At 40.6% G+C, this 26,855-nt stretch overlaps 1 protein-coding gene across 9 annotated transcripts in view; it reads right to left on the bottom strand.

Annotated features, from left to right (window-relative positions):
• DIP2C (disco interacting protein 2 homolog C) overlaps positions 1–26,855 on the bottom strand; it is a 474,795-nt gene that overhangs the window by 64,018 nt on the left and 383,922 nt on the right. For all 9 annotated transcript variants that reach the window (XM_054021046.1, XM_054021037.1, XM_054021039.1 and 6 more), the window contains 12 exons: positions 24,835–24,928; positions 24,561–24,680; positions 23,669–23,783; positions 18,753–18,892; positions 16,883–17,019; positions 14,632–14,840; positions 12,750–12,864; positions 9,341–9,542; positions 7,587–7,696; positions 6,213–6,293; positions 2,902–3,025; positions 1,619–1,740 (listed from right to left, as the gene is read on the bottom strand). In XM_054021046.1, coding sequence (XP_053877021.1) covers positions 1,619–1,740; positions 2,902–3,025; positions 6,213–6,293; positions 7,587–7,696; positions 9,341–9,542; positions 12,750–12,864; positions 14,632–14,840; positions 16,883–17,019; positions 18,753–18,892; positions 23,669–23,783; positions 24,561–24,680; positions 24,835–24,928 — 1,569 coding nt within the window. The remainder of the gene's footprint in view (positions 1–1,618; positions 1,741–2,901; positions 3,026–6,212; positions 6,294–7,586; positions 7,697–9,340; positions 9,543–12,749; positions 12,865–14,631; positions 14,841–16,882; positions 17,020–18,752; positions 18,893–23,668; positions 23,784–24,560; positions 24,681–24,834; positions 24,929–26,855) is intronic.

Genomic DNA, 26,855 nt, shown 5'->3' with positions numbered 1-26,855 from the left:
GAACGGCAGCTGGGTATTTCAGGAACCATGTTATGTTAGCCAGGAGACTCAGGAAAGAGTGGAGAAGCTCTGACCCCTGCGGGTGTCCCAAGAGACATCAAATTTGGGGAGCTGGACTTATGGCTAGTTCCCTGATGGATGGGCAGCAAACCCACCTCAATTTGGATGGGACAATATCCATTTCCTGCCACCCTGCTTGGGTTTCCCCCATCCAATTAGAGCACAGTCTGGTCCATAGTCTTTTAGAACTCTAGCCACAATATAGTTAGATCACAGTAATGTTTGATTACTTTGAATACTCTGTTGGCATCTGCAAAGCACAGTTCTATGGGCCAAATTCAGCTCTCAACTGTCATTAGTAGGGCTGGCAATTTTTCAATCTTTATTTAAAAAGTTAGTCTGTTGAAAAGACCTAAATGATCATGAGACAGCTTAGATCCACCTGAAGGTTTGCCAGACAGACATGCCCTAGCAGCCCTCCTGGCCAATCTTGGCTATCAGAGACTGAGGGATCACTGAAGTGTTACTGCATATGCTCACTTTTAAAACATCTTAAGAGAACACAAGGCCATCACTATAATAAATAATAATGGTCCCTTAATCTGCTGATAGCAGGCCAGATTCTAACACCCGCATTCATACTGAATAGCATCTTACTTTGTAAGTGGTCCCATTAACTTTAAATGGGTCGAGCCTTGCAAATTTGTGGATATCCGCAGACCATGTTTTCAGATTGAGGATGAATGTGGATCCAAATTTTATACCTAGAGCCCTGCAAATCTGTAGATCTCTGCTTTATATCTGGGGACTCCGTTTGCAGATCACAGATCAAATGCGGATACAAATTTTCTATCTGCAAGGGCTCTACATGTGGGATTACTTGTCAGAGAGTCAGAGAACTAGAGTGCCATTTAATAAAGTAGAAAACAACATCAGACATAAGAGGCCAACCTACATACTCTTCCTGCATCAATGTGGTCAATGCAATATCAGTGCAACAAAGAACAAAAATCAACTAAGACTAAAAGACAAACAAACAAAAAAATCCATGTCATCCCGCTCTGGGTAAAAGCCTGTCACAATGTAACTCCTAAACTGTTACTCCCCAGTCAGAGTAAGACTGCTAACTCAACTTGTAACCATAAATTTGGAAAAGGCTTTTACAAACATGTAAAAAGAACTACGTGGTGCAGGAGTTTCAGATACCGCTTGGCTGAAAACAGTTTACATTAAATAACTTTAACTGTTTAACCTGAAACAGTTAAGCTAGGTCAGTGTAAATAATAATATCAATAATCCTGAGATACCTGATTTAGAGTCATATACTGGAAAACATGTCTACACGGGTCTTTGAAAGAAGTGGTTGTAAATGCGCTCTCATCTGATTGTGACAGTGTGAGTGCTGCATGCTTTCAAGCAGTGTTGAACATTCCCTGCTCCCCTTGACTTTGTGGTACTGTACAGGATCAGGTCGTGTGACATGAAGTTTGAACCCATGTTATAAAACCTGTAGCCTTTTCCTAACTTTGACGGAAAAACTTCTAAAGAGCACTTCAATTTTCTATATTTAGTCCACTGCCTGTTTAGACTGCTTGCGGATTTCCAGATGTCTGCTCACCTCCACAATCATTTTCACTGTAGGTAATGTTGTTGCGATGTTCTGTGGATGTGGAGGTCGAACGGTTATTGGCACACAGCCCGCATACAGGCAACCATAAAATGCTGCAATCAGGTCTATTCCTGCATGAAGAACAAAACAAAAATCCTCACTTGAAAATCAAATAATTTAATCACAGATACCCATGTCAGCATAAATACTACTTTGAAGTAACTTAGAAGGTTAAATGAGCAACTAAGCTCTTTAACAGACTTCTCTTTTAGTCCCTTGTCAGTATTTGTTAAGCTTCACTGATTACTTTCATTTGTGCTGTTCTTTTACGCATGAAATACCAAAGAAGGCCCAAAAGTTTAAACTACATGTCATCACTCAAATGAATTGCTCAGTTTTATTATCACCAATTTATCAGTGAAGACGCTTAATTACTGTTGATTAAATAGGCTATCCAATTTAAATTTACAAACAAAACAGCATTTTAAAGGAAAATTTCAACACAAGAGCAAGAGGGGTTGTGTTCTTCACTCCTCCTGTGTGCTTAAGGAGACCCTCAAAGTTTTGTTTAAAAAGTACCTTCTGCTTCCTCCCACCCCATTTTACCTTAGACACAGTGGTGCAAGTAGGGCAGTCCGGTCCGCCATACTATTAAGATATTTATTGCCAGTATGCTGTACCGGAAAGACAAAGGAGCAGAACGTGGGGCTGCTGGGTAGCCCCATGCCAGCAGCTCCTCCAGTGTGGCTGTACCACACCCAGCCCCGCCCCCAGCCCTTCCACGCAGCTGCATCTCCTGTCTGGGGTCTGTACAGCCCAGCCGGAGGACAGGGCTGGGGCAGGGGAGGGGCTGGGGGCAGAACCGATACAGCCGCGCTGGAGGAACTGCCGGTGTGGGGCTCTGGCTCCTGGGAGCAGCGGCCCCACGTTCTGCTCCTTTTGCCACTGCGGTTCCAGAGAGCCCTGTGGTTCAGAAGTCTGTATCTGGTGCAGCGGGAGGACAGAGCCCGCCCTCAGTAACGTGGGATGGGAAGGGGACAGAGAGAGCGCGGGGACCCCGGGCTGGGGGCGGGGAAGAGTTACATGGAGGGGGGGGTCAAGTGGGGAGGTCACATGCCCCCCCTTTAGCTTTGTGTCCCTCCCATGAATTGCCTATGCGCAACATACTGGTAAGAAATAAATTCTACTTGTACCACTGCTTAGACATATGTCTGTGACTTATTTTTCCAAAGTCCTCTAACAAAAACAGCAAAGTCAGAACTTTTAGGGTCCTCACGATACAAGTTCTTTACCTGGTGGGTAGACCAAAGCCACATGGTCTCCATCTTGTAAGTGTCCCCTTTCCATCAGCATGACTGCTATCTTCTCTGCTCGTTTATGTAGCTGGGCACAGGTTAGGGAATTGGCTATTGTTCCCTGCATATTGAAATAAGTTAGTGTCAGAAGAATAGGTTGTAGGTTGAGTTCTAGTATTCCTTCCCCAACTGATAAATTACTGATTGAAGGCTTTCTTCAGGATGTTTAAAAAAAAAAAAAAGAGAGAGTGTCAATAGCCACACAGTTTAATAGGAAAACCTTCAGTCTCATACCAAACTGCAGCTGGAGAAAATTAAAGGAATTTTGTCAAGGATGTGAATACGTCCCACCCCCAATCGCCATACACTTCTCCCAAAGCAATGATTTAATCACTCACCTTAAGGATATATCAGTTACAATGTAATATCATGACCATATAATCAGCACTGCTTCCCTTTGTTATACCTGCTCTGTTCCCACATGCAGGCAGTAAAGCACATTTTTGCAAAAATTCTGCAGTAGTCTGATGAGTAAGGGTACGTCTACACTGGGGGAAAAAAACGCCCACAGCAGCAAGTCTCAGAGCCTGAGTCAACTGACTTAGGCCCACAGGTCTCACGCTACAGGGCTAAAAGTAGTAGCTCACTCATTCTGCTCGGGCTGGAGCTTGGGCTCTGAAACCTGGCGAAGGGAAAGGTGGGCTCAGAGCCCTGGCTCCAGCCTGAGCAGGAATGTCTACTCTGCTATTTTTAGCCCTGTAGCACGATCCTGGGCTCTGAGACTCGGTGCTGTTTTTTTGTTTGTTTGGGGGTTGTTTTTTTTTTTTTTTTTTTTTTTTTTGCAGTGTACACGTAACCAGAGTCTCAGAAGAGTATTCCTATAAACTTAACTTCACTGTCTGCACACTGGAATTAAGCCAGATGGCACATTAGAAGCACTTATTAGAAGACAAGAGACACAAGCCAGAAGGGAAGAAAACACATGCGAGGGGGAAGAGAGAAGTTATGAATAAAAATGCACATGCATATAAACCAAATAGGAAAGAAAGTGATTTATTTGCACATGGGTGACAGACTAGGCATGTGGGATGGGGGGAAAGATAGCTCAGGAAGAGGTACTAGGCTATGCAGCCTCTCACCTGAACAAATGACCTGTTCTTATAGAAGTTAACTTTGGGTCACTACTGACATGGGGCTATCAGACTGTAGTGGTCTACACCGGCTGAGTTTTCTGTTTTTGGCATAGCCCCTAATGGGTCTATATCACAAAAATGACCACCACAACGCACACTCTTGCTGGCAGTCTCATCAGAGAAGCCTAACAGTGAGCGAGAAAAGAGACTGAACTTCCCTAGAGGTGGTCTCTCTAGGCCTGGGCTGAGATAAATTGATGAGGCAGCGTGGGGAAGGCCTGCACTGCTACCGCCTGTGCTGTACCTGTTCTTTGGAGAAAGAGGATTTCAGTTTCCAGTACTGTCATATGTGGCCCCTTTCACAAGCACTAACTTCACTTAAAAAACAGAGAAGCTGAAGAAATTGAGAAGAAGAAAAAAAAAGAGTGGTAAGGAAACATTGACATTTCAGGCTTCTACTGGGTTATAAGATAAACAATAAGTAAAAAAATGACCTGTAAAAATATCCTTTCAGTGTCCTTATTATGAAGGAAAGCAACAGGGGGTTCTATTTCAAGAAAAGTTGAGGGAACACATGCATTTTGCTTGATTGGTAAGAAATGAATTATTATTCACCATAAACATCTCGCACACAAACACAATATTTATTTACTTCCAAAAATGTAAAACAAATGTTACCAAGACAAGGTACAGTAAACTGAGCAGATTTAAAAATTTAACAGAGCAATCGAGATTCACAATTCAATTGATTTCACATAGAAGGAATGATAAACTATTTTATTATTATCAAATTCATTTTCCTCACTGTGTTTCCTACCGGCTGGTTGCTCTTCCTACTGTTTTCCCAAGACAGGCAGAGCATGTTACTTAAGGTCTGACTTCAATAGTCTGATTTAGTCAGTGTGAGGGAATGTGTTAATCAGAATCAGTCTCTCTCATCCATGATGTACTTGTTTCTTAGGCTGGTCTCCACTACAGGGAGATCTATGCTACTGCAATCGACGCAGCAGGGATCAATTTAGCGGGTCTGGTGAAGACGCGCTAAATCGATGGCAGAGCGCTCCCCGGTCAACCCCGGTACTCTAGCTCTCTGAGAAGAGTAAGGGAAGTCAACCGGAGAGCATCTTCTGTTGACTCAGCACAATGAAGAAGCCGGGCTAAGTCGAGCTAAACTACATCGACTCCAGCTACGTTATTTACGTAGCTGGAGTAGCATAACTTAGGTCGACTTACCCTGGTAGTGAAGACAAGCCCTTACTCTGAAGATAAAACAGAAAACAATCTCCAGGGTCAAATTCTGTCTGGGATGCACAGTGGTAGCTTGATCTCAGAAGCTCTCCATTTGCCATAAGTAACTAATTAAAGCTCCCTCACCATAACACTAGCTAGTTATCTAAAGAAAAATAAGCAAGATTAAGGGTGACCACTCTAATCTTGAACAGCATTTTGATATCAATATAATAGACAGGAGGGCACTTTGTAAACATGTAGGGCAGAGGTCTAGTATATACAGTAATCACATAATCTTCTAATCCTAGAAAAACTCTAATTTTATACTATGGACCAATACAGTTCTGTGGCACAGAAGCATACAATCTGGTTTTGATGACTAATTAAATGCTTTAAAATTAAACCATACTTATCTCATAAGCATGCAGATTAATTTACTAGAGCTCCTTTACAACCTTTGGAGTCCTGATCCATTTCCCTCTACAACTCCCCCTCCTCCATTTTCCCTGGAAGGCCTAATCTCATACCCAATATTCACTATTTCAGCTAAGGAAGAATTCATGGTCTCTTAGGAGTCAGACAGTCAGAACAATTCCTTTAACTGAGCAGAAAGACTGCTGAGCAACATCAAGAACTACGCCTACCTCTACTAGAATGTAAATATTCTGCCTTGTCAACACTCCCGGCAAGTGTGAATTCATGGGGTAGGAATATAAAAAGGTGGGTATGTAACATAGCAGAGAGCACACATTTGATAATGACTTGCGATAATTCTCTGTTCCTCCCCCACGAGTGAGTAGTAAATACAGCAGCTAAACATTAATGCAAACAGAAATATCTGAAGATTGAGCCACATACAGTCTTGGTGCAAGCTGATACAGTTTGTCTCTCAGCGTGCATTTCTCCACAAGGTAACTTTTTAAAGTAATCGCCTGAATTTCTTACCCTACAGTTAAGTAGCGTGTAAAGCACATGGTCAGGAGTGGTTTGAGCTCTCCACTGTAAAACTTCTGAGAGGAATAGGAACTAAAACAAAACAGAGTGATAATCATGATACTTTATGGATTTTTTTCTTAATTTTCTTAAAAATAGGAAGCAATTTCTTATTTCCACTTTATACACCCCATTCTTGCTTCTATTTGATATGTTCATACATCAACATCAGTAACCAGTAAATTGCTGAATGTTGTCAGCATCATTCATCTTTAGGGCAACATGCTCTTGCTGAATTGTGCAGACCTGTTTAGAAGTCTAAGATTACTGCTTGAAGTATGATTTACCCAGTGCTCTTTCAAAGCAATAAGTTAGTTCTGAATAGTATCTCTGGATCTAAGCCTGGCTCTAGTTTCAAAGTTACTTCTAATGCTCCTCCCTCCCTAACTTACTTTTAAAAAACACTAATGTTTGTATGTTTGCCATCTCACAATAATTACCTATTTTGTCCTATGACTGCAGAGGTGTTAACTGGCCACTTCATCTGAAGAAGTGAGGTTTTTACCCATGAAAGCTTATGCCCAAATAAATCTGTTAAGTCTTTAAGGTGCCACCAGACTCCTTGTTGTTTTTGTAGATACAGACTAACACTGCTACCCCCTGATACTTCATTTTGAATGGTCTCTTACAAGGAGGGTTCATTACATATGCTAAACAATCTGTTCCACCTTTTATTTAGCTGTGACACTCTGAGTCCCTTTCCCAGTTGTAAAGAAGAGCTTTAAGCTACTCTCTCTTACCAACAGAAGTTGGTCCAATAAAAGATATTACCTCATCCAACTTTAGGGTGACCAGTTAGCAAGTGTAAAAATCGGGACGGGGTGGGGGGTAATAGGTGCCTATATAAGAAAAAGCCCCCAAAATCGGGACTGTCCCTATAAAATCGGGACATCTGGTCACCCTACCCAACTCGTCTCTCTAATAATTACTCTCTCCACTGAGAAGACTAGAGTGGAAATGCAATAAATTTAACGGAACTTAAACAACAAAACTCAAGATCAAGAGCATATCTACCAAATGAACTTCCTAGACTCCACTTGAAATAATAAAAAACCAGTCCAGGAGCACTTATAACAGAAACACTAGAAAGTTAACACTTCACACAGTACATCGATCCAAGTTAAAATTTCGAAATGAAGGTAGATATGTTAAAAAAATAATGTAGGGAATCCCTTCCTCATATCTATTCTAGAACTCAAATTTTTATTCTAACTAAGCCAACAAGTATGGGATAACAATACAAAAAAGTTAAGCTATTATATTTGCAACAGTACAGATACTGAATTTAAGTCACATACAAGTTGTATTTGGAAAGATTTAACTTACCTTTCTGGCTTGATCGTTGTCTTCTATCTGTCCCAGATCTCTGCCACTAGCCTGAGCAATTCTTTTTCCAGAGACCAGGTTCCCCACCATCACAGAGGCAGGGCCAATTTCTAGAATGAATTAGAAACATGCTAAATACAATAAAAATATTAGGCCTATAGTTAAGAATTCTCATTATCCCTTCTCTTGCAGAAGGTGAAGTTTTTCCCATTACCAACTTCAGTGAACAACATTTTGAGAATATCCTAACAGTTCAGTCCATGTTTAAGGTATGTAAATTGTAAAAACCATAAAAGCAATGAAAACCATGAAATTTCATGCATTTCCAAAGAGATCCATTTCTGAAGCAATAGGTATACAGTTTTAAAATTATATATATATTTTCAAACTGTGGTCAATGGGCCAATTGTGGCCTGCAGAGACTTGGCCACTCCATATTTCTAGCTGCCCCCTGCCCCTTATTTTCAGTTAGTAAACTGCACTAGAACAAACTAAAATGCATTAATATTTTTCTACTATTTCTTTTCCATATAAGCAGGTGTTGTAGGTGTTTGTAAGTGATCAGGACTGGGAGGGTAGATGGTTCACACTATGAAAGTATTTGAGAACCCTTGATTAAATACATTGAATAGATTGGAGAAAGTGAAGTCAAGTTTACAAGAAAGGAACATATTACCACTAACATTTCACATACAAGCTGGCTTTCACTGACGTTATGCCAACTATTGAAAATTGGAGACTATATACTTCTGATAAATGTTGCCATTGCAGTTACCAATGTAGTAGTATTTTCGCTTTGTGTTTTTTAGGTGTTGATTGCTGATGAAGTACCATGTGTGACAAGCTTGCACTAGGGCAACGAAGCCCAAAACTTTGCCCAAAGAAAGAGCCACAAAAACATACCGATGCCAATGTTGGAATATGCACTGTGGTTCTTAGTTATTTTGCATGAAAAACAAAAGCAAAATACCCCAGAGATCTCCTCTCTTCCAGGCCTCCCCTTTACCATCCACTGAGGATGAACACATCACATCCAGACAAAACCCTCTGTTCAGGAACACACAATATTTAAATTATCTGGAATGTGGCAACGTGAACCTGCCAGACGGAAGTTTACAGCTAGCCGGCATCTCCTATTACTATCATTTCCTTGACAAGCCACTATCAGTCTCTGACATTTCATTTTTATAATACCTTTGCAAGGCTCAATTACTTTCTTTGTGTTCTCAAGCATTTGTCCAAGAGTGGTATATTAGAGAAACAAGGGAAATGTTATTGCAAATATGCTCTAGGTTCTATAATGGACGACCCCTAAGTTTCAGGCACTGAAGGAGAGTGCCATGGTATTTTGTTTGTGCAAAATCACTAGTGCTTAGTAACTAGTATGTTGAGAGGGGCCAAACTGGAGCCACAGATCCAGACACCTCTCCAACTACGTGAGTTCAAAATCTGGATTCAGATTCAATTTTGCAGTGTGGTCACATCCCTGTTAGTGAGGTAACTGTTTATTGGGCTTGAGTCAACAGACTGAGTATTTATTCAACCCAAAGTCTTTCTATATTTCTCAGTGTAGTCTGTTATAGAGCCATTTTCAATCGAAGTATTTTTAGGAGGGTGAAACTGTTCACAGTTCAAATTATGTAACTGAATCTATAAGGGGGTGAGCCCCCTGAGCTCCTATTGATATTATCGCGTAGAACATCACAAACATAGACTATCACAAACACAGTGGCTTATGCCACTTCTCAGCTTACCTGGCTGTTTTTGTCGTGGTTTAGGCAGGTTTGTTACACAGGTATGTGGGCACATCAATACGTTACAGGGATGCAACGAGCCTTCCAAAAAAAGTTGTTTGGTTTCTGATAAGTGTATGCCGCCTAAAGGGGTCTTAGGGAGCGTGTTTGCTGGTACCAGTGCTAAGCAGTAAACACCCACTTGATGGATACTGTCAATAGCCTAGAAATAAATCAAGAAGGTGAAGTTAATGAAGTAAGGCTAATCACTGCACTTATGAGCACAACAGTATTCATTTGGTTCTCTAAACTGGTGCAGAAGATAATCTAGCAATTACCTGCCACTGTAAACACATTTTTCAGCAATATCAGAGGAGGAGAGGTACTCTTCACTGAGTGCATATGAAAGGAAATTTATTTCACCACTGTTTGTTATAACCATTTAAAAACCTAGATGGTTAAAAAAAAGCCCAACATAAATAGATGAACATCAATTAAAGACCCTGGTGAATTTCATATAGGTTTGGGCTGATGTGCCTGGCTCTCGCCATAACTATGTTCTAGCAGTAATTCACTACAGGTGATCTACTAACTAAAGCACAGGCAGACACGGTTCACAGGCAAATCTGATTTTAATTGGTGTGTGCTTTTAATGCTATTGCTAAAAGGGACACTATCAACTTAAAATCTAATCAACTTCAGAAGTATCTAAAAGCAGTGTCAAGTGCCACTCCTGCCTCTGAACTTCCCTGTTAATTTCTGGAATTTAAATCAAAAGGGAAAAAAGCTTGTTAAAGATTTAATCTCTCCCTGATCACTACGTGAAATGATCCTCAAATAAGAAGGGAAACTGACAGAATATACAGGGGAAACTATGAGACAGGCTTTCTACAAAGTGCTGTCAAATGCACAAGGCAAAACTGAAAAATAGAAGTATTCTCTTCTGTAGCCTTTTACTTTAGAGATTGCTTGAAAAAAACAATAAGTACATATTTTTCAGAGAAAAGTGTGATTAAAGTTGACTGCATCCCTTTAAAATCAGTTAGGAAGTTTCGGCTCATTGTGTTATCCATTTAGCTATCCTGTGTGATGAGATGGCTTAGCCCTTGGAACAGGTGGCTACAGTCAGGAATAACTGAAAAGACAGTCTGAATGGATTTATTCTGACAATGTAGTAAAGTACGGCTCTGGAAATGTCTAGTGTATATGACAACTTCTTTCCAAACAAAGAGATGGGTTTTAGGAAGGAGACAGGCAAATTTATCAGTTCAGATGAAACTTGGAGATTACTGAACACCACTTTATCCTTCTGAAACATTGTATAAGGATGGTCAGCCATAAATATTTGTAGCTCTCTTGGCTAAAGAGATAGCAAGATAAAGAGAGAGGAGCCCTCTGTAAGGGGTTTGAAAAGTGTCCCCAGGAGTCTTGAGAGAAGGGTGTTGAGGTCTCAGGTAGGAGCAGGTTCTCTGACTGGTGGGTAAGTCCCTGTTAATGGTATTTAACCAGCCAATGTACAAGTCATCAGGTACATGGACTTCAGATCTGGTTGGAGTATCTGGCAATGATGCTGTGAGATCAGGTCTGGACAGTCAGAGCTGGATCGATGTCAGAATGAACATCTGCAGCAGGTCTGTCAGGCAAAACTGCCTGGGCCACTACAGAACCATGAGAATGATCTTTATTTTGGAAATCATCCTGTAGAAAGACAAGTTAGGCCTGGACTCCAGTGCAGAAGGAAGATGGGCAATGTGCCCTGGCTCATGACCCCTCTGTAACAGAATTTGACATCTGACTTTGCCCTGGGTGGCAAACAGGTCTATTACGGGAACCCTCTCCCTTCCCCCATGATGGAACATAAGCTCTATGACGGATCTTTGCAGGGGCCACTTGTGATTGATCATGGGTTGTCTGCTTAGGAAGTCCATCTGCTCATTGATGACTCCCAAGAGACAAAGAACCACTGGGCTTTTCCTCTGTTGGTGGCACATGTCCAGAGCTTGACAGCTTCCTAAGAGATGGGAGACAAGCGTGTGCCTCCTTGCTTGTTGGTGTAGTGCATTGGTGTAGCTGTTGTACGTAATGATCTGCAATGTGGAATTCTGAAGAACAGATCAGAAGGCCATGCAGGGTAGCTCAATACTGAATGCATACAGGAAAGCACAGGAGAAGGATCTCTACTCTAAGCTAGCAAGGAGGAGTAAACTGGTGATGACAAGGAATATATCTCTTTTTGAATGGTGGTAACGGAGGGAGTTATGGTGCCAGGGACAGTTTCAGTGCCAGTTGTTTCTTCAGCATCGGAAGCATTTCTGGAGGTTATCCAGATTCATCCAGGGGGTCTCTCAGAGACCTTGCTGGGCATACCAGGACTGAGATTGGTGCTGAGTCTCTCATTCCCTGTGCCGTTCCAGGTCTGATGCTCTATCCCTCAGGGAGTGATGCTGTGTTCTCCTTCCAGGGCTTCCCTTCACGTCTGAAGCTATATTTGGGTTCCACCTGTTCTGAGTGAGCTTCATCTTTATGTACAGGCACAGGTGCTGGCGTCACTGCTTGGGATGGTGGTACTGCAAATGCTGGAGCAGTCAGTGTCAAGGCTGTCAGTGCAGATGGTTAGTTTCCACCGATGTGGAGGTGGCTGGTGTCAAAGTCACTAGTGCTGGCTCTGCTGGTGCTCTCTTCACCCTTTTTCCAGTGCTTGATCCCAGTGTATGATCTGTGCTTCAGGGAATACTAGCTGATGCCACCGTATCTGATTGTAGCTATCACCTCTGCGTCTGAAGTGACCTGTGTGAACTGCTCTAGCAGATATAGTTTGAGCTGAGAGTCTCTGGATTTTTGGGTCCTGGATCCAGAGGATTTGCACACAGAGAACCTGTCCTGGCTCCCCACTAGGCAGAAATGAAATCAACTGTGTCCATCCTTGAAAGGGATCAGTCTGGCACAGGATAGGCAGGATTTAAAGCCCTGAAGATTTGGAGTCCACCATGAGGTGTGGTAGTTGGCACAGAGCACCTCGCCATTCTATTAAGGGGTGTACAGGGGAGGTTCTCAGTCTAGTCACGGTGTGAAGATGAAGATTTCTTCACAAATTTGATGAAAAGAACAGTTTTAAGCCCCCAAGGGGAGTAGCGGATTGGATACTTGCTGGATTCCATCTTGCTGCCACCAGCGGTAGGAGAAACGAGATGGAGGGTTGTGGCCATTCTGCCCTTCCTGCCCTCACAGGGGAACATAAGGAGGCAGAGAGTACATGCACAGCCCTGACGAACACTGGTATTCAAAAGATTTCTATCATATGGGCCTACAGTGAAATCCACATGCCCACTCAAAGAAGGATGTCAGATTACAATCTTTATTGGGTTGAAAGATCAATAAAGGGAATATAAAATTGAAGCAGCAAACTTCAGAATTACCATAGGAACATTACCTGGAGAACTCTGCTCATCCACTGAAAGCTGTCTTCCTCTGTGGAATCCGGCCTTTGCTCAGCAACAATAACTATCCTTTCATCATGAAGGACACTCACTGAAAACACTGCTATTCTGCAAAACACAAAAAGTAAAGGGTATTGGGTAAGAATAGTGACTGCAGAAAAGGCAATTTCATTCCTGAAGAGAATATTTTGTAACTTATTTGTTAGTTATTTGTATTATTCAGAATAACGGTGCTTCAGCTACCAATTCTTCTAGTGAAAATTGTAACATGAAACCCTGATGTAATTGTTAAACCTGAGTAGCTCTGGAGGAAAGATATTACAAGAGCTGTAAAACCAGTAGGTTTTTTTTTTTTAAAGGGGTGTTACAAGTGGCCCTTGTTTCAGTAGCCTTCATCTTTTCAAAACTAAAATTTGTAATTTCATACAAACATGAAGCATGTAATTATTCAGGAACCTAGAAATGCAGCAGTGTTTGAAATTTAGAACAATGCACTGCAAGCTAATGCTTAAAAAACGTTAGCTTAGATCTCTGGGGATGATCCCAATAACTCCTTAAACATGCTAAAATTATCATAGAATCATAGAAGATTAGGGTTGGAAGAGACCTCAGGAGGTAATCTAGTCCAACCACCTGCTCAAAGCAGGACCAATCCCCAACTAAATCATCCCAGCCAGTGCTTTGTCAAGCCAGGCGTTAAAAACCTCTAAGGATCAGGGCCGGTGCTACCATTAAGGCAAACTAGGCGGTTGCCTAGGGCGCCAAGATTTGGGGGCGCCAAAAAGCGGTGCCCCCAATTTTTTTTTTACAGCATTCCTGGGCTGGGCTGCCGGTGGCGCGCTGACACGTGCAGCTCAGACTCCCTTTCCCAGTGCAGCGGCTGCTCCACTTCTCCTGCCTCCCAGGCTTGCGGCGCCAATCAGCTGTTTGGCGCCGCAAGCCTGGGAGGGGAGGAGAATTAGAGTGGGGGCGGTATGCTCAGGGAGGAGGTGGAGCAGAGGTGAGCTGGGGTGGGGAGCTGCCGCACTGCTCCCCGGGGGGTGGAGCTGCCACGGGGGGGTGGGGGGGGGACCTCAGGGCGGGGGGGGGGAGCTGCCACGGGGGGGGGGGGCGCCTCAGGGCAGGGGGCGGGGAGCTGCCGCAGGGTGGTGGTGGGGCCCAAGGTGGAAGTTTCGCCTAGGGTGCGAAACTTCCTTGCACCGGCCCTGCTAAGGATGGAGATTCCACCACCTCCCTAGGTAACCCATTCCAGTGCTTTACAGCCTCCTAGTGAAATAGAGTTTCCTAATATCCAACCTAGACCTCCCCCACAGCAACTTGAGACCATTGCTCCTTATTCTGTCAGGAGTATGACTATCATTTTTAGAAGGGGACCTACAAAGTAAAACTTAGGCTTGTATCTGGTGATCTTGGAGGAGTCTACAGCCTTCTCTACACAAGGAAATTCTGCATAAGTTTCCCACCATTGCTAACACTAGAGCAACTTCACTGGTCAGGGCCGGCTCCAGCTTTTTTGCCACTCCAAGCGGCGAAGAAAAAAAAAAAAAAGAAAAGAAAAACCCTGCCGAAGGATCCGTCACCGAATTGCCGCTGAAGAGGAAGCGAGGGACTGAAGGACCCGCCGCTGAATTGCCACTGTAGACCCGAACGTGCTGCCCCAATAACGGACGGAGTGCCGCCCCTTTCTATTGGCCACCCCAGGCACCTGCTTCCTTCGCTGGTGTCTGGAGCTGGCCTTGCCACTGGTGTAAGCAACATTTGGGTTAGCGTGGATGGGTCAGGGCTGCCACAGGCATTTTTAAATGCTGGACCAATTACACCTGCTTTAAGCAAAACAAAAATTTCAATTTACATAGGAAAAAAAGTGAAGCAAACCTTCCTCTGTAGACAAACTTCATTGGTTCTACAGCCAGGGCTGTTGCTACAATGTCATCAGCATTATGTCTTCTTCCACTGACCACCATTAGACCATCCATTTTGCCCACAACGAAGACAAGCCCTCCTGGTCCAATAAATCCTAGTAATCCTGTCCTTATAAAAGGGTATTCACTTATAGGAGCGCCTGAACTGGTCATAGGAAACACCTGTAAGACAAACCAAAATACAGTTATTCATATTCCTTACAAGGAGAACCTAATCCCCAGTGTTACTAGCACCGTGGGCTTCCCTGGGGATGAGAAGTGCTCACTCCACTCTCGACCCAGACCTCTTCACCTGTTGTGATGAACACTTCTGACAAATATATTTAGGATACACCCATTCCATAGCTTCAGTTCCACAACTTGGATTCTATGTTGTAAATTATTTAACAGTAAAGGATAAAAAATATTTGAGTGGGAAGGAAATAAATTTAGGTCCAAAATGCAGGGCAGTTAAGAAAAAATAATAAAAATATCACTGGAAATGTCTTTCCCCATTAAAGGAATATGCTTCAGAAAAAAAACAAGGAATCAGAACAAGTCAAGCCATTTTAATATACCGTAGACACCCATCAATTTTATGTAAGTTGAATAAATTATGTTCCATTGGTATCTGCAGGAATGTCTTTATTTTCCTAAATGACTACAGCAAATGCCATGAAAATTGCAGGTAATGAGGATGTGTAAATGCAAGTTCCTAGTTATCTAAGACAATCACAAGCTGAGGACCACCACTGTGAGTCTTCAATAAAAGTCAAAGTTTCTGTATTTTGTCCTTTGAGGCTCAGATAACAAGAAAATAGGTCAAATTCTGTTTTCTGATGCACATGGATGACTTACTGAAGAAAGAATAAATGCTCACTCAGAAACCATAATTAGGCCTGAAAGCAGATAATTGACTCTTGACTCGCTTTCACATGAAAGGACATTCTTAAAAAAAGAAAAGGATCTTAAGTGACTTGGCTAAGGTTCTTAGGCATGTGAGTAGCCCCATTAAGTCAATGGGCTACTTATATGCTTAACTTTACACACATGCTTAACTAGGGCCTGAGTTACTACAAACTGGATATTACCAGTTATGATTGATTTTACTAATACTATTAAATTCTAGCGCCAAAATTAGTCTAAGTACATTTCTGCCTTGGAAACCTAATCAAATATTGGATTACCAGTCACACTGTCTATCACTAATTGCTCTTTCAGCATGGCAAAAAGTGATTCTAAAAATTCCAAACCACTGCATTATACAAGATTCCTGGCTTCCATGGATTGACTTAGAACTGTCATTCCAACCCCCAGCCCTGTGATTTATTCAGGGTACAGTACTTGTGACACTTAGAACTGCGTACTGATGAGGAACGTTGAAACTGTCATTATGAAGGAAAAAAATTAACTGTTTAGACTACACAAATGATACGATTAGAAATGATAAGATTGGATGGGAGTGGATGGGTCATTATACAAAGTTAAAACTATTTCCCCATGCTAATTTTTTTCCTCTACTGTTACTCACACCTTCTTGTCAACTGTTTGAAATGGGTCATCCTGATTATCACTACAATTTTTTTTTCTCCTGCTGATATTAGCCCACCTTAATTGATTAGTCTCGTTAGAGTTGGTATGGCAACACCCATTTTTTCATGTTCTCTGTGTATATATATATTCCTACTGTATTTTCCACTGCATGCATCTGATGAAGTGGGTTTTAGCCCACGAAAGCTTATGCCCAAATAAATTTGTTAGTTTCTAAGGTGCCACAAGCAGAATTGAGAAATTCAAAGATTTATACCTCAGTTGTTTCTTCAAATCTCTCAAAACATATTTCTGCTAGGATGCCTACAATATCAGTCATCTAATGTTGGCTAAATTGTGGGATTGGTGAAGACAGCTTTTTAAATCTAAATTCTTAGCAGTTTTCAAAGTGTTCGGAACCATCAAGTTGTGCATATAGCAACCCTAAACAACTGCATGTCCTCTTTCCCACTTTCCATCAGATGCATCTGATGAACTGGGTTTTAGCCCACGAAAGCTTATGCCCAAATACATTTGTTAGTCTCTAAGGTGCCAAAAGGACTCCTAGTTTTTTTTTTTAGTAATAATTAGTAATTATTAATAGCATTATTAGTATTACTATCCCCTCCCCCAAGCAGTCTTCTGAACTTTGAAGAGTTAAGAGGATTCTGTTGTACGTCTTCATTCTGACTCACCTCAAAAGTGTTCTTGGTCATGCCTGAGAGTCCATAATATGATGTACCTGTTGCAATAGCACATACACAAAGTTCGCCTATTTCGTCTGTTCTACAGAGCTGAGGAATTCCATCTGGTCTCACTGCACACATTATAGCTAAAGAGAAAGCAAAAGACTTTCAAAAATATTATGGAAACTACAGAAGAAAGTCAGTGGGCTAGAAACTTCAATGAATGAAGTATATGCAGACACTAATGCCAGACATACAAAACTGCTCGACCATTAAGACATTTTAACAACAGTAAAGATAATTTAATTTTTAGACAAACAGTGGCAAGAACTTTATATAAAGGCAGTCGGAAAAATAAAAACTTCTTTTGGCCTGACTGACTCCTTGATTTTGCACCTGGGATAATATATTTACCGTGGTCAGTACAAAATAAAATGTTTTGCTTTAGTTCCTGGATGATAATTATGCTATATCCAGTTGCCAGCAACAGACGTCAAGGCAGGAAGGTCAGCTCTCACCAAGTAGTGAATAAAACCCATGCAAGAGATCCAGTTATTCTGCCCATCAGACTAGCACTAGTAGTGTGTTGCTTTGTAAAGAATTACCAGAGTTTAGTCTCCCATCAGTTTTGTATTGGAGTTTTGCAGGAGCTAAGAGGAGGGGACCAATAAGTGAAAAAAAATATTTACAGTGGGCAAAGTGAAAAAGAGAGAGAGACAAGAAAAGAGTGCACATTGGGGGAGAGAGGAGAAGGAAAAATGGCAACGGTGAGAAAGGGTGTCCTTGCTGGAAGACACTCTGGTGCATTCTATCACTGCACCAAAGGTACTCCTGGAGTTCTGCCACTTCCAATCTTGGGCATAAAAGTAAGGCCAGGTATGCTTCTTAGCAGCAATCTCTGTAGTAGGAGTCTGTCAGAAGTATAAACCTTTGCGACTGGAAAGAGGCCAAGGTGAAAGAGAGAAGGGAAGCAGACCAAAATGCCTTTATAAGTGCAAATGTAAAGTCTTGGATGCTTCTCCACTCACAGTGAGGATAATCACAAGAGAATCTGTATTATACCTTCCTTTGAATTAGATCAGAATATATAATCAGACCTAAACCAATATTTCTATAAAATATTTTTATACTACGGCTTCAATTTTAAGTTGTCCAACTGAAACTGGGAGTTCATTTGATGCATAATGTATAAGAAGTTCTGTTAAGAAACACAACAAAATTGGTATTTTCCAATCAGTACACCTCATGTAAAATCAATTTGGATATAAAAACCTGATGTCATTTTTAAAAACTCTGGATTACTGCTTTAGTCTGAATTTTATAACTACCATCCGCTTAAGATACATCCCCTCTTTTTATAATATAATCGTGTCTGAATAAAGGGGCTTGTGGAAATATTCAGCAAGTCTGCAGCAAGCAGTTTCATTTATATTTACAGCAGATTAGGAAAATAACCTAAAATACCTTGGTCTGGTCTGGGTCACTCGTTTTTCTATGGATACTTGTGTTCTAGCCTCTGGATAAGGATTCCAAATTAATTTTGTTCTGGGCATTTTAGGGGTAATGAATTACCTTCATGAGGACAATGGAGTAGAATCAGGTGTCACCAGACCAATTAAAATGAAAGCAATCTGTGGCTAAAGAGTGGAGGCTGAGCACACGACCACAGTAAATACTTGGGAGAAAATGTATATTGGAAAGCCCAAGAAAAAAAAGAGTTCTGTTTGATCATATTTTTAGATTGTACACTTTAAAATATATACATCCTAATCTTCATTAGGAAAATATTTATATTAATAGCATTATATAGTATAATTAATGAAAAAGGCTCATGTTTCTATATATTACATATTTCAGAGAAAGCTGTGCCAATCCCTACCTCCTGGCATCACCAAGCCCACATCTTGCACAGTCAGGACAGAAAGCTTTTCTTCAGAATCCACTCTAATTACTCCGTAGGTGAGACCATGCATGGACAAAACTCCCCTGCCTGGAGGCTGATTGCTGTCATCTGTTGGCCTGCAACAAGTGTCAATAACTTGAATGGGCAGTATGTTTCACCAGGCAAACCATTATCTTTTCCTCATTTGTAACGGATTATCATCAAAAATACTCCGATATTGTCTTAAATATGAGCATTTCTTAGATTTAATCTTAATTTATTCTCCACGTCATCTTCATCCGCCCTACTACATCTGTCAGAATTCTTCTCCCAAGTCATTGATAATTAGAGATGCCAGCTTTCACTGTCAGTGTTCACCCTGAAGTATGTTGCTATATAGTGCTAAGTATAACTCTAATCTCACCTACTGTAATTTTTTTTAACCTCCAAAAACTTTTAGAAACATTAATTCACTCAGTTGCCTAGTGAGAGGCATTAGCCTCATTTTACAAATAGGGAACTAGAGAGAGATTAATGCGCAAATGTTCACAACTGACTAGTGATTTTGGGAGGCCCAATTAGAGACAAATGCTTCTGGAAATCAGACTGCTAGCAATTTGTGATGCCTCAATTCTTGGAAGCCCAAACTGAGACACCTTAGTCAATTTAGAATTTAGGTTTATGTGACGTGACCAGGGTTATAGTGTGTTAGTGTCAGAAAGTCAGGATTAGAACTAAAGTAGTACTGACTCCTAGTTCTGTACTTAAACCACGGATGTGACTTTTTTGCCACATGGTTAGGCATCAGTCTTTGAACAGAAGATATTACATTTTTTAATAAATTCAATGCCAAATTTCAGTACATGCGGCAATAATTTTATCATCACAGTTTTAACATGCATAACTTAATTATTCTAATGCATTACTGTATAGCTTATTACTCTTAACTATCAGGTGTAGTCATTGTAATTTTCACCATTACATTACAAAAAGTTCAAGACATTGTGCATAGTAATTCCTTTGTGACTTCTAGGTTTGGTCAAGATATTATATTATTCTACAACTCAGGCATAGCTGCCTTGTCAGTTTGTTTCAGTATAAATGTGCACATTGTATTAGTGAATACAATTATACATATACAGTATGTAGTTTGAACAAACTAATGTTGACTCATGTAAGTTATTGAGATAAGTCGGAATGACACTGGAAAAGAGACTCACACTACATTGTACTTTACAATGTAAAATGGAGTATAACAATGCTGATTTGGTTAGGGATATTGCTCGCATGTAATATAGACAGACTAAACTATTTTCAAGATCAATGTAAGAGCCCATATGCATCTTGGTTTTTTGCAGTTGTGCTGTGTAATCCATCATAACAAATGCTTGTGTTATCAGATAATGGTCTTTTTATATATCATGTCTCCTCTGCTATGCTTGAAATACTTAGATAGGCCTTAGCTAATCATGTTCATATAAGACTCATAGTGATTTATATAATAAATTTCAATTAATAGATATTATGAGACATTTCTGAAATGACAATGTCAGCAAAGAAGGCTATGGGCAGGCTCAAATATACATGAGAGCATAACAAATGGAGGCTAGTAAATAGGCAGCCATGATGAATAACATTTCCATCATTTAAAAGGAGCTCTCAACCACATTATTGATCAACTTTCTCTCACTCCCAATCCCCAAGCGCACATTACATTGTTTGTACGATCTTAAACGTGAAAATAAAATGCCTGTTTTCACTGATATCCATTTCCAATTCGCTCAGACAGTTCCTCATACTGGTACTTTTAATAGAGCAGAAGCCAACATGCGACTTTTTGGCATACATCTCCCTTGTTTTATTAAACAAATCCAGGGTCTGGTGGATCAAGAATGGGAGCAGATCCAAGACACACAGTCCCCTTCAGGAATATGTCTTATCAGCCCTATGCAGTCCAAACCAGGGCATCCCTAACATGAGTATCTCTGCTAAGCAATTATGGGGAAAAAATTACCCAAGGAGAAAAGGGGATTCAAGTAGCATGTTTCCAAGACATTTAGAACTTTTTAGGTTAAAGCTAACAACTTGAACTCCATCTGCATACTGGTTATTTCTAAGAAAAGAATATGAAGATCTTTAAGGTTCATTACAGGAAGGATAAATTTTGAGATTAAGAAATAGAGGCAATGAGATAGGGATTTTATTTCCATCAAGTTCATAGACTAAGTGAATGTGCGTACGTCACTTAACATATCTGTACCTCAGGTTCCCCGTGTGTAAAAGGGGGACAATACAAATCTACCTCAAGATGTAAATGAAGGAAGTCTTAACATTTAGTATTTGTGAAGTATTTTGAAATTCTTGGATTAAAAAGATTGTGGGTGCAGAAGTACAGAGTTCCCTCCCTTTTAGAAACATGTACAATAGATCAGAACACCTGGCTTATGACCTGCATTCATTGACTTCAATGGAAGCCTTTGTGTGGTTAAAGTTAAGCACTCAAGTGTTGGCAGTATCAGGGCCAGATGCAGTCTGCTGGAGGCAGCTCATCAAGTGGCATTACAAAAACACCTTGACCACCATTTTGCACATGAAATTACTTTTTTGCAGCCTTCAGCTATGGTATTATGCCTTGAGTTTCTGGTTAAAGCAGCAATTAATCTAATACTAATTGCCTTTTTCTAAATTATACAGGCATTTTACAAGAGGAATGGCTTTTTCTTAGTGTTCTCGGAAGGAACATCTATAATTATCGATCACAGCTTAGAAAAGTATATTGAAGAAGTTGCAGTGTTAACAGGAAACCCTGTGTACAGCAAATCTGTAGTCAGTCATTTTAATACATGCTTCAGATGCTAATCTGTGGAATTTGTGTGATAATGACTTTACTGTCAAGAATGACTGTTTGAATAGAATGTGAAAGATACTAAAGTTTCAGAGTTCAGGAAGATTATCTTGCTATTTACAGACTTTACACAAGCATTTACAAGTTCAATAACATTCTCTGTAACAAGATGATTGCTACATAATTGCAGAACAAGGTTCTAAAAATAAAAAATACTTTTCACTTATCTATTTTATTTGTTAATAAAACCTCTTAGGTAACCTAGCAAAGGTACATAATATGAAAATGGACCCTTAACAGTTCAAAATGGATTTTAGCATAGAATTCTAAAGCTAGAAAGGACAGACCTCCTATTATGGCATTAAGTTTCAAAAATTTGATAGAATGCCTCCATTCTGCAGCTTCAGATTTGAGGGAAGCACTGTCTGGGCCAGCAGGGAAAAGCAAACCCTTTAGTGCCTATAAAGAATGCCTTCCCTCTTTTCCCTCCCCTCCTTGTGGCCTCTTGAGGATGAGGAGGAGAGATGTGGCGCTGCTTGTTTAACTGGATGGATAGAAGGGTCCACTGACTCCTAAGTACCCAAGAGGAGGGTTTATAAATCCTGTTACCCATGGTGCCACCTCCTTGGGATTAGAGTAGGACCCTGTTTCTGGACCTTGCTGTGAGCATCATGCTAGTTGCCTTTTTGGGCTGCAAAAGAGTTTTTCCTTATTGCCTGATTAGCCTGGATGGGGATTTTTGTCTTTTCCGCAGCATAGGGGCCTGGTGGGTAGGTTAAGTGGTAATGTGTTCATGTCTCAGTTTGGCAGATGTCCAGTGCAGGTACTTGTCAATAAGGGGTCTGGTTCCCTGACAAATCAAAACTGGAATCAGGATTAGGGGAAGGTATTCACTGAAGGTGGCCAATAGGTTTCAGGGTACTAATGTCTGGCACAGCAAAGTGCCAACCCCGTGTTCTCAACCTTCATACAAGAAAAAGACAGTGAGGTCCCAGCTACAATTCTAGGACCAGGTTAAAAGGGAAACAGTGCTGATGGTGGTCCTACCCAAGGTGATATGGATTACAAAAGGAAGGTTGACCTGGACTGCATAAGTTATTGTTGGATAATTCCCAGGCGTGTTAACGGAGCTGGGACCTAGCTAAACACATTCCTGGTATCTTATCTTTCTTCCTGCAGTAATCCACAAAACTGCATTTGAAAAATCAGGTTAAATTTTCCCTAACAGGCATTATATTTTAAGCTTTGCAGAATATCATTTATTTAACATAATTACAAAGCTTCACAATATTAAATCAGATGCCTTAACGAGGTTATACATTGAAAAACAGCTCTAGAAATCTGGACGTTAGAACGGCATTTGAACTGACCATCTAGGATGACATACCCACTCTCCAGAGTTTCCACTTTTGAACAAAGTCATGATACTATCGCACACACACTATAATGTGCTGCAGTTATGTCTTTACCCATCATATCACAATGTGTCACAAACCTGGGATAGGTGGCCACTACCTACCCACAATCATGAGTAAATATAAAGGTCTGGCAGTTTTGTTGGAATTTATACACCCCAATTCCAGGCATAGGCACAACAGAGCGGGTAACACATTTCCAGGGGATTACGGAGCTTCTCTAATCATTAAGAAAAAAGCCATTCAGCCAAAGGCCACCAGAGGCCCGCTGTAATTTTCCAGAAAGACACTGGTTGTTGAGTTCTAAAGCATGATTTTCCCACTCTTGCAATTCAATTAAAATTCCCTCTTTTTAATTCATTCACTGCTTTATTGTGGGATTTTACAAGGGTTTCCACACAGATTTTGCATGTTAGCCTGTTTGATTTTAAACTAAAATTATATTATGAACTTGATCATATTGTTCTTTCCCTCCAAAACTAGTTAGGGTGCCACACATTCTGCAGGTCCTATTTAGTACAAAGATGAATACAAGATGGATAATGCGAATGCTAACTATACAGCCTTAATCTTGCTTGAATATAATTTTTCATTTTTTTAGTTTAAATGTGTTGTTCTATAAACTGTCTTTTTAAATTTGTGTAACACAGTACCTTCGAATAGCCACAGTGAGAGCTTCTGGTGAACTGGCACAAGGACAAATGACCTCCTGTCTTAGGCCTTTACTTTGGAAGACATTGAGAAATGCATCACAGGAAGAAATAGACCCTGGAGTGAAAATCAGAGAAGAAAAATAATCTGACTTCTGAGATAATGCTATTCACATACAAAACATTTTGATGCATGTACATGGGTTTTCAGGACAAAAGGATCTAGATGACATCTGGAAAACATCATATCTGGTAGAGCTCAACTATATATGGTATATTAAAGATTAGCTTTCAGGCATAAATAGTTTCATTGCTTGTGGGTAGAAGAGCCACTACAGATGGATCTAAGATGTGAAGTACACATACAATATGTTTAACAAAAGGCACATTAAGGAAGGATTTTACTCTAGGGACTCAAAGCAAGTTACAATAGATGAACAGAAGATCTATATCACTGTATCTTAAAAATTACATGGAGAAAGTTCTGATTAATACTAATTTTCATGAAGTGATCCAGATGCAGTTGTCTAGATAGTGCAAATATCCCCCCCAAAAAATTCTCTGTTGCTCAGAAGCAAACCTTCTGCTTCTTTCTACAACTTAAAGATAATTTATTTCAGTCTTTATATATGGCTGTCATGTTAAACAAAACTGGATTTACTGCGACTTACGTTATGTGGAATATCAAGTTTGCTTCAGGATTAGCTAAGGAAAAATACATTTTAAAAAAATCCAAAATTAATTACTGTTTCCATAAATGTTGTGTAGTTTGCAGTAGATAAACCTTATACTTTTGTCAAACATTTTTTGCTAATGTGACTGAAGACTGAAACTTAAAATGTAAGACAGGAAATAAGAATCATATTCTTTGTTTTATTATACAAGCATCACTTACAAGGATTTGCGCCATCGGCCACTATTAGCATTCGCAATGAGGAAAGGTTGATATCTCTTTGATCTCGATGTGCCACTAATGCCCAGTGCATGTCCCTGGATTTTACACAAGCGACTTTTGCTAAAATAAAAGTGAAAAAATTATGAATGTGCTGTGTAGAAGTTATTTTAAGATGTGGGAATGAGTAAATTACAGCGAAATAGCCTCAATAGCAACAACTTGCTTTTCTGAGTTTGACTTTTCAAAAATACCTTTATGCACTTCTGATCCTTACCTTTGTACTGGCAGACTTTCTGTATCCATGAGAGTGGATTCACTTTCATTAAGGAATATGGGATACTTATAACGTGCATCATGTTCATGACGCTCTGAAATCAAAATAAAGTAAACAAGGGATTTGTCCCCAAACAGCATAAAATTAGTAATGGAAAAAGTTTATACCATGTCAGCTTGTGAATCAAATCAATAAGTACATAATTAGGAATTCTGGTTTAAACCAATAAGAGATGCTAAAAAAAAAAATAATCTATGCTGAAAATTATAATATAACTGTAAAAATGCCTGTTCACTTGTTTCTACTCTCTTTCACTTAGTTTATACAACAGCAATATGAAAAGTGGCACAAAAGCATGCTTTAACTGCCAAAGGTTGAGTGACTGATGACTGCATTTTTGCTTTCAGAGATGAATTTAAGGCCCAATTCTGCTAACCCTATTTCACAGGAATTGCCTTTACTCAAAGAGATATGCAACAATTTAAACACCTAGAAAACCCTGTCTTTACATGGAGTAAAAAGCTACCATAGCAGCAGAAAAGTTCATTTAGTAGTGCATAAAAGTAGGAAGTGGAATCAATGATAATACATGAAATAAGCAAAATCATGCTTTCTCTAAAACAAAATAAATTAAGGGCCTTTTGGCCCTCTTATTGGCTAGACCAATCCCAGCATATCTGTTGTGAGGTTCTAAAAAGTTGTAAAGTATATAAATAAGAAATTCAGTGAAGCTAATGGCAGCAAGTTGATCTTTCATGGTTTTAAATGTTTGTTTTCTTTAGTTATTTGGCACACAATATGGCTACATTAAAAGTAGGGATTAAATATGATATGTTTTGGGAAACCCAGGTCTGGGATCCCAAAATCTGAGCACAGGTAAATCTCCCAATGGGATTACTCATGTAAGTGTTTGCATGACTGGATCCAAAAATGATATTTCCCTTTTCAGTATTGTGCAACTGTTAACACAGGAAAAGCCTTCATAGATAAGTCAGGCAACAAGTTAAGGATATATCAAGAGCAACAGTAAAAAAAGGCTGAGAGAAAATTTTGGTGGGTGCTTACTTTCAGATTGTGTGATAACAAAGTTAAACTATATTAAATTAACTACTTGTGGACATAAAGTCTGATTTGCCACTCTGCCTGGCATAATTATAATTGCCCCTTGACATTCATGGAAACAGAGCAACAGGTGGCAGGAAAGGTATGCTGGGTTCCCCTGGAATCATAAAACGTAAGTTCTTTCAGTTTGAAATGTTCAGATATGGTCTCTTCTAAGTTAGCCACTCTCTCCACTATGATCAGTTGAACATGATTCCCCAAGCTTCAGCTGCAACATCGTCTTCATGTGAATGTTGGGGGCGGTCTTTAATAATAAAAAAAAAGATGTTGGCCTCCACACCAGTGAACTTCCAGGTGCTTGCATTGGAAGATATTCAAGTGGCAAATAGACAGCTTGTTCAACCTAGTGCAGCAGAATTGTCTCAGGATCAGTAACACGAGAACACAAGTTTGGCCATACTGGGTCAGACCAATGGTTCATCTAGCCCACTATCCTGGCTTCTCACAGTGGCCAATGCCAAGTGCTTCAGAGGGAAAGAACAAAACAGGACAATTATTGAGTGATCCATCCCTTGTCGCCATTCCCAGCTTCTGGCATTCAGAGGCTCAGGACACCCAGAGCATAGGGTTGCATCTAAGGTTGCCAACTGTCTAATCGCACAAACCCAAACACCCTTGCTCTGCTCCTGCCTTCCCCTTCCCCCGAGGCCATGCCCCTGCCCCACCCCTTCTCACTCCACCCACCCCATCACTCACTCTACCCCACCCTCACTCATTTTCATTGGCAGGGGGTTGGGGTATGAAAGGGGGTGTGGACTCTGGGCTGAGGGGTGGGGGGGGCTGGAGTGTGGGAGGAGGTTCTGGGAAGGAGTTTGGGTGCAGGAGGGAGCTCAGGCCTGGGGCGGGGGGATGGCAGGGGAATGGGGGACGGGCTGGGGTCAGAGGCTATGGTACGGGAG

The sequence above is a fragment of the Malaclemys terrapin genome, chromosome 2 (assembly GCF_027887155.1).
Source record: "Malaclemys terrapin pileata isolate rMalTer1 chromosome 2, rMalTer1.hap1, whole genome shotgun sequence".
In the NCBI taxonomy this organism is placed as follows: Eukaryota; Metazoa; Chordata; order Testudines; family Emydidae; genus Malaclemys; species Malaclemys terrapin.
Note: the sequence above shows the minus strand (reverse complement) of the source record. Positions and strands in the feature narration are given on the sequence as shown.